The sequence below is a fragment of the Egretta garzetta genome, unplaced genomic scaffold, assembly GCF_000687185.1.
Source record: "Egretta garzetta isolate BGI_Z169 unplaced genomic scaffold, ASM68718v1 scaffold101, whole genome shotgun sequence".
Classification (NCBI taxonomy): domain Eukaryota; kingdom Metazoa; phylum Chordata; class Aves; order Pelecaniformes; family Ardeidae; genus Egretta; species Egretta garzetta.
Window position 1 is genome coordinate 1,865,155 of NW_009258666.1, and position 10,986 is coordinate 1,876,140.

The 10,986-nt window shown below is 55.0% G+C and overlaps 1 protein-coding gene across 1 annotated transcript in view; it reads left to right on the top strand.

Annotated features, from left to right (window-relative positions):
* The window catches only part of FNDC5 (fibronectin type III domain containing 5), a 17,438-nt gene that overhangs the window by 1,598 nt on the left and 4,854 nt on the right, over positions 1-10,986 (top strand). Inside the window, exons 2-3 of the mRNA XM_009648589.2 lie at positions 9,145-9,260; positions 9,565-9,763. Coding sequence (XP_009646884.1) covers positions 9,145-9,260; positions 9,565-9,763 — 315 coding nt within the window. The remainder of the gene's footprint in view (positions 1-9,144; positions 9,261-9,564; positions 9,764-10,986) is intronic.

A 10,986-nucleotide genomic window follows, 5' to 3' on the forward strand; every position in this document is an offset into this window, starting at 1 on the left:
GCCCCCACCGGTGTCCCAGCGTGGGCGCTTACAGCCGGCCCCGGGGAAGGCAGCTTGTGGAAATGCGGCGTGAAGGCAGGGGGTCGGCGAGAGCGACCGGGGACCCTCGCCCAGCGCTGGGCACCGGGGGGGCAAAGGCTCCGCTGCCCCCGAGCACGGCGCCTGCTCACGTCATGGGGCTGACCTAGGGCAGAGGAGGCAAAACCAGATCTGCTGGGCCAGCACCATGGCGCAATCCCCCGCCCTGACTCCGGCTCATCCCGGGGCTGCCGGCGCCCAGCCCGGGCCAGGAGCCGCCTCTCCGGGGGGCACAGCGCATCCCAGCCACATGGCGCCAGGCCCCTTGGAGCTGAGCAGGTCCTCTGAAGCGGGGGATCTCTTGGGAAGGCAAAGGTCCCCATGAGCCAGCTCTAATTTTGGAGCGACCAGGACGTGCTCAGGTCCGCTCCCCTCCCCTGCATCAGCTGGGCTGAGCCTTCACCCGAGCACCCTGTGTGTGCGGGTGCCACGTCCCGGCGGGTGCCGGTGGGTGCTTCCCAGCCCAAGCCAGACGCCCTCCCCGGCTCTGTGCAGCCAGCCGGAGGGGCCGTCTCCCTGGCTGGCTGCAAGATGTTGGTGGAACAGCTGCTTTGATTTGCAAAACGCTGATTGCCAGGATATCTTACATTCCAGGAGGCTGGGGGCGACTCTTAGGGTTGCAGAGCTCTGGGGAGTGGAAATTCCTGCGCCCGAGCCAGCCCCGGGAGTTGCTGGAGTTACATTCGCCCTCGTCCCGCCTGCGCCGGGGCTGCAGCAACCCCCCGAGATGCCTTCGGCTCCGACACACGCGTCCTTGGCCAGACATCGGCACTCTGAAGTTGCCGTTTCACAACTGACAGACCCCGGGAGATTGATGAAACATTCCCAAAAGGAGGGAGCGATGGGGAAAACACCGCGGCACAATGGAGGCGTCTGCAATTGTAACAGCCCTCCTGATTTTCTGTAAACTAGGCCACTTCCCCTGCTCTTCCTTATCCTTGAATCACCTCAGTCGGCGCCTGAGAGTAAACATGGAGTTGTGTCCTTGCCCATAACCGCCTTCTGCTCCTGGCTTACAGGCAGCGTTTCTGTGCCGTGAGGTGTCCGTGCCGGCCTCGGAGCCGGGCAGCTCTGTGCACACGGATTGCGGCCCTGCCTCACGGCTACGGCGTGCGGTGGGGAGGCAGGAGACTCGGTTCTGGGCTCTGACGAAGCTGCGTGACCTTGGTGCTGCGCCGCTGCCTCCTCTTGCCGTGCTCTGCTTTGCCAAGGGTCGGGGGCTGCTCTCCCCGCTGCCCGGCCAGGCAGTGGACTTGTGCTGTCCCTGTTTTTCAAAGAGGGAAAAGAGGAATGAGGGTATGGAGTGATTTTTCCCAAGGTCACGCAGAGGTAGCGGCAGCATCACCACCGGCTCTGTGTCCCCAGCTCTACCCGACGATGTGGCCATGAGGCCACCAAGGCGTGCAAGCCAAGCGTCAGTGGAAAAGCCCGTGGAGAGGAAACTGTCCCCAGCAGGGTCAGGCAGGGCTGGAGGCCTGGCGGTCCCTCCCCTTCGGACCCAGACCTCACCCAGGTGGGTTTAAATGAATGCCTGTTGTGAAAGGGAAAGCTGCTGTCCCGCCGATGAAGCGGCCTGGGCTGGCGAGTGAGCGACAGAGCACAGACCCTGAAATGGGGGGGTTGGCCACTCAGGACCATTTTTTTGGCAAGGTGATGCCAAGGTGAGCGAGAAGGGGAAGCAGGACCAGGACAAGCTGAGAAATAACCTCCACGCTAACGCTCTTTGATAGCCCTCAGCATCCCCCCAGCGCCGCGCGGGTAAAGCCCTCCAGCTCCACTCCCACCGCTGCCGCTCGAGAGGCTCCCTGAGAAAAGGTTCAGGATGGTTGGCAAGGCAGAAATACAATTTAATTTTGCCGCAGCGCTTGCTCTGGCAGCGGGGTGGCCTGCCCTGCCCAGCCTGCGCGGTCCGAGGTGCCAGCAGCCCCCTCCTCGTTAGGCAGAGGTAACGAAGAGGGAGGTGAACTGTGCGGGGCTCGGTGGCGCAGGTTGCTGTGGCGCAGGGTGATGCTGCGTAACGATAATGAAAGACCCCAAAATAGGCCACGGCCACGGCAACTTGCAGGGCAAACGGCATCCCTGCAAGGTGCCTGCTGCAGAGCAACTCCAGTCGGGTTTATTTCTGTGAGATGGAGGGGAAAGGCAGCGTACGGCTCGGGCGGGGATCAGGCTTCCCCCTCCAGCAACAGCTCTGGGCCCTGTCCAGTTCTCAGCCTTCACAGAGCCTGGGCTGGCCTCCCGGCCAAGGAGCCCCCTAACAGCTCCTCCACCTCCGCTGCCCAAAAAGGGGCCAAACCCACCTGGCTGCATTCTGGTCGCTGCACAGCTTTAAAGCACCTCAGTGCTCTTGTGCCTTTCCCGTGTGTTCTCACACCCCAAGCCACTCTTCCTCTGCTGAGGTGGGTCTCCATCCTCACCTCCTCCCCAGGCAGCCCCACCAGCTGCAGGGGGGGAAGGAGAGCAGAGCGAAGGTGACAGCCAAACTGAGGATGCTCTTTCCCAACCTGTGTCTCGCCCGGCACACCCCCTCCTCCTCCGAGCCAGGGGAACTGAGCTCACCTGAAGTCTGGCAGGATCAAAACCAGAAGCGAGCGCTAGGCTCAGCACGCACAAGAAAGCAGCGGTCGGTCTGACGGCTCTTTGGAGATGGCAAACCAACCCACTCCAGCCCCTTCCCATCTCACGGAGGCCAACGGAGATTCCTGGCCAGCTGACGGATGGCGTAAGCACTTTATTGATTTCTGCATTCAGCGTAGGAGAGATTTAATTGAAATATGGAGGTTTCTAACCCCAGTGTCAGCCTCTCAGCAGGGATGTTGCTGTGCAAAGCAGCCAAGGTTGTGCCATTCTCTTCCAAACGCCGTCTCCTGCTGGGAACATACATGTGGAAAACGGAGATCCCTCCCAGAGAGGGACGCGCTTGCACACATTAACCATGCACACCATGGCAGGACCCAAAAGCAACCTTCATGGAGCGGTACCCCTGTACTGACACTGAATATGGCCTCGTCCTTTTGGCATTTATTGTTAAATAAACCCCTCCTGGCTTATATAGGACCCAGAGGCCAAATTAAGGCTTGACTCAAGTATAATTCAGTTAAAAGCAGAAATGTATTGAGCACCGAAGCATGCAAATCTTTATGCGTGCAGTAAAAACCAGAGTTGGATACATGCGCAGAGCTGGGCTGGGGCCAGCCAGCAAACTCCCGGGAGAGGTTTGGGTACCAGCACACAGTGGCTGTCCGGGAAACTCCAGGGCTTGCTCGCCCCCTCTGCCTCTGACAGATTTCTCTAATATGACGTAGGTGTGGGCTGAGAAGAGCTAGAAAAGACCATGGCACCCAGTCCCTCTCCAGATATTCAGGTCTTGGATAAAACGTGCCACAGCAATGACTCTGCTCTGGGTCAGCAGCGTTAAAACCCAAGTCATGGCATTGGTGAGACCCGAGTGAATCCTGCCCGGCTTCGGGACTCAGGGAGTCGGAGGTTTGGCAGCACGGGACAGCAAAGTAGAAATCCCCCTTCCTCCTGCCCTAAGGAATTCCTGAGAGCTGAGCTGGACACAGCAAGCATCTCCGTGCCCCCTGAAAGGGCTCCATCCTCCTTGACAGCATTTCCACCCGTACATTCGGGCACCTGCTCACTGAGGGATTGGCGATAGGGCTGGGGGGGTGAGAGGGGGCTGGCCTATTAATTTCCCATTTGTACAGGGGAGTGGGCGGCCAGCAGGAAATAATTGCCTCTTTCCCAGACCGAAGAACCACCGGTTGGTCTTTCTGCTCTTTGAAATGCTCGGAGCTTAGCAAATAGCTCTGCTTCCCATGCGGCCGGGAGCGGGATGGCAGCGGTGGGCCCTGCTCCCTCCCACTCTCCTGCAGGCTCCCTTCATTAAAACACCCGGGGAAGCTGAGCGGCACGCCAGCCCTTCCTACATACCCCATAAAGCTGACAAGCAATTATATCCACTGACGGGAGCCATGCTGGGAGAGCAAAGAAAGGCTCAGAAAGGCAGGGAAAACGGGTCTTTTGTGCCCACGCTCAGGGAGCGGGCAGCAGCGCTTTGCGGAGAACATCACACGGGACCTTACGGGATGCTCCTTCCCCTTGCAGGTCGTGTCCTTCCATCTCCCGCGTCCGCAGGGAAGGTCGCAGTGCAGGAACAAAGGGCTACTGGGATGTAAGGCTGACATTCACTGCTTCCCGCAGGAAAGGGCACGCTGCTTGCATGTGGATAGCATTGAAGGAGCCGCTTCAGAGCCTCAGCGGGCACTCTGCTCGCTGGACCGTGCCCTAGGGGCTCTGAAGCAGCTGAGCCTTTCACAGCAGGAAAGGAGCTGCTTGCGGGAGAGGTGCTAACTGAATTGGAAAATGCTGTGACCCATAGCCTTGCCCATGGAGGAAGCAACTGCATTTCACTCCAGGCACTTCCAAGCAGCTGGAGTTTTCAGGACAGTTGAATTCAGAAGGAGCAGCTTTGGGGGGAGGCTGGGTCCCTTGGCTGGGGAGATAAATCCAGAAACAGGCTCTAATTCCAAACCTATAGCCTGGCCACGGGACTTGGCTGGCAGAGGTGACCTCCAAGGGTTTCATATTCCCACAGGTTCTTTCTTCTACTCTAGGCAATAATTCCTCCAGCTGCTTGCATGGCTAAAGGCAGCAGACCGCCTCTCACCCCCAGCCCCACCGTAAGAGCTCACGGCAGAAGGCGCAAACTGGGAGTGGCTTCGAAAGAGAAAGACGCAACAGTAAGGAGAGGGAGCACAGCAGAGGAGCCAGGAGCTCTGAGCTTCTCCTAGCCATGTCTTTCTGGCCTAGGTACCTTCCTGAGATGCCAGGCAAGACACCCTGGTGTCTTGGACACCCCCTTTGCTCACCCCACCACCCTTGGTCAGCAGCCCCCCCTTTCGTAGGTGACAGCAGCAGTGGGATGAAGACAAACCTTCCCTCTCATTTTCCCTCCCCATCCCATCCACGCTACAGCTCCAATGGTGAAGTCAGCATAAGGGGCAGGCGGGTGGTTTCCCCTTCCTTGTGCCAGCAGCCGCTGTGTCGACAATGAAAAGCCAGGGAGGAATCAGCCCAAAGCTGTAACGCGTGGGTTGGGGTTTTTTTCTCTCTCTCAAATAAAAGTCCATTAATAATCAGCAAAGCGTTTAATGAGAGGCTAGAAGGAGTTCTCACCATTAAGAGGGGATTAAGGGTAATCTTCATCGCTCATGCCGCCTTGCTGTGCGGAGGCGGTTCTGACCTGCTCTTGCCAAAAAGGCCCAAGGTGGGTAGGAGCGAGGCAGGGCTGGGACACACAGCCCTGGGGGATGTAGGACTGCAGCTCACCTGATGAAGGGTCCCTGTGGGAAGGAAACAAGACATGGTTTAAGCATGATCAGTTTTGAAGCAGCCATTCACATTTAAAAATCATTGTGGTTTCCTCTTAATTAATCAGGGCTCCTCCTTAAGGAGGGGGCTGCAAGTTCTGCTGACGTGAAACGAGAGCAACTTTTCATCCTGACACACAGCTGTAATTCAAATTTGGCCAAACAGATCCTCTGCCAGTTTGCAATGTGTGATTTGCTCCGGCAGGCATCACAGCCTCTGCGCTGGGATGAAGCTAAACTGCTAAACCAGAAATCTTGTACCATATGGGTCCCTTACCGACCAGACAGGGGATGTGCTGTCCTCAGCGTCTCTGGAGTAAGCGTGCATGAGAAAGGCTTGATGCACAGCATATTCCTTGCTATCTCGCCCACAGCAGGGAAGGAACAGCCCCTGGGGCCATCCCACCCTCTACGCCCGCTCCCAGAACACCAGCGGCTTCCCTGGCCGCCACAGGCACAGAAGCAAAGTTTCCAGGAGCTGCTGGAACCAAACTTTTGGATTTGGCACCTCAAGGCCCTGCTAGAGATGCTGACCCCCCGACAGCCAGCTGGGAAACAGAAATTGCATCTTCCCCACCTGACTTCAGCCGGGCTGGCACTACAAAGAGCCGCAACTGGCCCAGGGAGCCAAAAGCAGTGTGGAATATCTTGGAACAGTGATTAGATTTTAGAAAGTCATGATCTCATCATGCATCTCCTGGGAGCAAGGAGAAAAGCATCCTCGCAGATTAAAATTTTGGTTCCAAATTATTCATTCAGCGCTGGGAGCAGGAAACTCATTTTCCTGGCTTTGTATTTCTGTCAAACTCTGTGCTTAATTCTCTTTTCATATCGCTTTTATACTCGTTTGACACCACTGATTTATGTGTAGCTACTCCTAATCTGTGATAGTGAAAGGAAAGGCACACTCAGATCTGCTGTCCTAGATTTCACTGTATTATCTGCTGACTTCAACTACCCCGTCTCCCTCTCTCAGGCATTACTCCGAGGGGGGTTTTCTAGGGTGCTCTCAACCATCCAGGCCAGCCCATTTCTCCCCTGCCTACATTCAGAGTCCTGCTTTGCAGGCTCCGCGCCCTGGGTTACAGCCTCGCCGTATGCTTCCCTTCTGCCTCGCAGCCCTTCACCATCTCTCACCAATTCCCAGAGAGGTGGTTTGCTCTTCTTCTCCGTCTCTGCTAGGTCTTTCCAACTCCCCCACGTTTTAGGTCATCGGGAAACTTAGGGACATTTTATGCTGCGTCTCCCTCAAGGTCACAAATTTCAAAGGGGACTTGGGGTGTGCTGTACGTCCCCTTTTCCCAGGCCAAAGATTTTTCCCTAATACTCCACTCTCTAATTCATCTAATTCATACTAATTCATCTCTTTTCAAAGGCCTCCTCAACCTAAGCTGAGTAAAGCAGTGGTAGCTCCTAAAAAAAAAATTTAGCTCCTAAAAATATCCAGAAAGACAACCACGCTGGGATTTAACTGTACAGCTGTACTTTGAGAAGGGCGAAGTGCCTGGCTGCAGCTGGAGACTGTTTTGTCTCCCATCTCTCAACTCCGTCATGTCCTCCGTATGTTCTAGCAAATTCATCAGGCATGACTCACAGACCTTCCCCGTACGCATTCCTGTCTGCTGACTGCCCCTTCCTAAAATTAGACCCTACTCTTGTTGGCACACGGGTTCAGTCACGGGGGAAGGTGAGGAGCTGCAGCCCCACGTCCTTGTGTCGCAGTGGGGAGTTGAGTCCAGAAGGGACTGGTGTTCAGGCTGAGGGGGACGATCCATCTCCCCTGCTCAGCTGGTCCTTGGCTCTGCTGCTGCAGTGGAGGGCAAGGATGATAAATCTTTCCGTTCTCCGAGAGCTGGCTGGAGACCACTGCTTCATCTCATGAAGGGCAGCCCCTGAGAGATGAGAACGCTCTGGGACTTGAGCATCTACTCCAGAGAGGAAAGACACCTCCCGCTATGAAATCCTGGAGACCACGATTGCTTGCTGCTCCTCCTTCCAAAGTCCCAAATTTGTGTGAACGTACCCATGTGCCTTTCAGTGACCTTCCTGCTCACTCAAGGACTCACTAGAATCAGCCTGGGTCCCAACGGCTTCTCCAGGCATCCTATTCCTAAGGGTCTGGTGGGTGTGGGTCTCCATCTGCTAGAATGAGCAGCTCCGAATGGGTGGTGTTTGGGGAGGAGACGAAGGAGTAAGATCATCGCTCAGCTAAGTGTAGAACAGCACTGACCTTCAGCTGGGGAATTCTGTGCTCCCGTTATTTTCTCCGCTCCGGGGGGAACATTCACCAGGAGTGAAGTCAGTTGTTAGGAGACACTGACACTACAGCTAGAATATTTTCAGCCACATTCAGGCGGCTGGGACTGACTATAAATCCAACAAGTGTTACCGGAGACGTGCACACATGCAACCTTCTTTTACTGTTGACCTCAGCCCCAGCCCCAGATTGTGCTCCCGTTATTTTCTCCACTCCGGGGGGAACATTCACCAGGAGTGAAGTCAGTTGTTAGGAGACACTGACACTACAGCTAGAATATTTTCAGCCACATTCAGGCGGCTGGGACTGACTATAAATCCAACAAGTGTTACCGGAGACGTGCACACATGCAACCTTCTTTTACTGTTGACCTCAGCCCCAGCCCCAGAAGGGCAGTGCTGTGCGATGGTTACAAAGCAATAAAAGTATTATTCTTTGATGAGAGTCAGAAAAAATTACTCCTTCTCACCCTGCTGACCTCCTGGGTGTAGTCAGAGTCCTAGCAGTCTTGTTAGCGTTTACTGCCTTTGGGTTTCAGGGCACAAGCTGGAGATTGTGAATTAAATTTGATCAGGGGAGAGGGAACTGGAGTCCAACCTGCTGCACTGAGCACGGGAAGGACTGTGCCAAGCCTACAAGGTAAAACCTTCCCCCTGAGATGCCAAGCAGGGCTTTGCACTGTGCAGCTCCCTTTGGAAGAGGCTCCCGGTGGGGGTGTGCAGGAGCCCAGCTGGTAAATCAGAGCCCAGTGCTCCTTGGCAAGGCTGGCAGCTATGCAGATCCACCCTGCAGTTGGAAATTCAGCTGCGCTCTGGAGTTGGGAATAAACACAGAGCCTCGGGCTATTCCTTTCCTGGCCTTTTCACATTACAATGGTCCATCGGTGCTGTTAGCTGTGAGTGGATGGTTCCAGCCGCCTGAGAGACAGCCCATCAGCTGCAAAATGAGTATGAAAAATGTTCTGTCAAACTAACCGGGAAAAGCAAAAGAAACACTCCCGTTTACTACTCCTGAATTTCAAACCTCCAGAGTGCTCATCAAAGCATTCATACTTCCAAGGCAGATTTTGCATTTCCTCCCAGCTGTCACTGTCAGACTGTAATAGGAAACAACAGAGAAAACGTAGTGCGTGGCTGGGAGGGATGAGATGAATGAGCTACTCGGTGGTCTGCTGCGTTGTCAAAGGAAAGTCTTTCCAAGGGTCAGTTATTTCACACGTGTCTAATGCAACTCATACTCGCAGCAGACATCTCCTAGAACCTCACTGGTAACTAAGACATGGAGTGCCTGCAACTTCCAGGTCCCATATGGAGAACCGTATGCAGGAAGGACCATGAACAAGGTCCTTTCCCACTCCCTTCCTTGCCCTTGCTCTGTCTCCTGCCTGTGGCCGTGACTTTGCCTCTGTAAAGGCTCTGCTCTCCCTCCTTGCAGACAGCCCATCGGCTCCAGTAAATGTCACAGTCAAACACCTGAAAGCCAACTCAGCCGTTGTGACTTGGGATGTTCTGGAAGATGAAGTTGTCATTGGATTTGCAATTTCCCAACAGGTATGGTGCCGACAGTTACCCAGTTTCGGTCATGTTCATCTTCACCCCAGGTCCCCTCAGTTTCCAAATTCTCTTGCTGCGGTTTAAGCCCATTCCTTCTCGTCCTGTCCCTCGTGGTCTGGGAGGGGACTTGGCTTCCCATCCTCTTTGCAGCAGCGCTTCACGTATTGGTAGCTGCAGAGAGGAAAGGGTCCGACGGCCTCCACGTCCGTGGTGGACAGGGCAGGAAGCAGTGGTCTTAGATGACAGCAGTGCACATGGGAGGCCTCTCCACCACTCTGTGCTCTCCTCTCTCGGCTTCCAGAAGAAGGACGTGCGGATGCTGCGCTTCATCCAGGAGGTGAACACCACCACCCGCTCCTGTGCCCTCTGGGACCTAGAGGAGGACACTGAGTACATTGTGCATGTCCAGTCCATCAGCATCCAAGGCCAGAGCCCTGCCAGTGAGCCAGTCCTCTTCAAGACCCCCAGGGAAGCTGAGAAACTAGCCTCTAAAAATAAAGGCAAGTGTGGGTGAGTTCCTATGTGGCCCCTGGGACACCCAGGCAGTGTAGGGCTATGCAGAGAGGAAAGCAGTATCCTGTGCAATGAGAATAGCTGGCTTAAACACACGCAGGGCTGTGCCCTCTCCCAGCCTCATGTGGACACATGGGATGCCCTGCGTGTACCCAGCAGACAAGGCTGACGGGTCCAAAAAGCGGCAGGGAGACGCTGCCGTTCATTTCTCCCATTTCAGATGAGGTTTAACAGGCAGAGTGAGGAGGAGAAGGTTTCCAGACTGGGAGCTGGGTGTCCAGAAACCTTGCAAGTGGAGAATGCCAGGGGAAATTCCTGAGCAGCCTGTGAACTCATGTGGAAATAGACCCCCGGATGGCACTGGGCACACCACCACTGTGCTCACAGGGCACTTGGGATTCGCTGAGCCTCCTGTGCTTGGATTCCAGGACAGCAGGGGGAAATATACCCAGAGACTGCCACTTTTTTTACCTTTCAAATATTTCTGCCAAATCACAGAATTACAGAAAGTTGAGGTTGGAAGGGACCTTTTGCGATCACCTAGTCCAAACCCCTACTGAAGCAGGGTCAACCAGAGCAGGTCGTCCAAGATCATGTCCAGTTGAGTTTTGAGTATCTCCATGGAGGAATTCAGGCACTTCCTCATGGGCAGCTCCTTCACTTATTCCTCTTAAGCCAAACCAGATTGTTGAAGGTTTTTTCAGCCCGAATCTCTGATACAAAAAGGGCAAGGGAGTACAGGGGTCTGGGATATAAAGGGTTACTGCCTGCCTACTGAGGACCCAGCCTGTTGCAGGGCTTTTGGCCGTGGTTCCTAGGATGTTGTGAGTTCTTGACTCTTTCTGCTAAAATGATTTGGTGTCTGTAAATACTGAATTGCTGTTCATCTGAAAGCACTAAGAGGAGCACTGCTTCCCTCCCTGGAGGCCTGAACTGTAATCTTCTTAGTGCTTTGAAGCCAAGGAGGCGCATTACGCCCTGCAAAAACGCTCTACTCATTTCTGAATCCCATGGCTCCACCGAAAAATATCGTGCTAGGCTCCACACTCCTGAGCTGGGAGAGGAACTGCTGAAGCATGCAAGGCTTTGTGGCAGGCGCAGACGGCATTAACAGAGACCAGAGACAGAGCAGAGCGAGCTGCCACGGGGCCAGATAACATGCGGACTTACCCCATGGCAGCTCCCCTGTGGCCAGGGGCCGGTTGTCCCG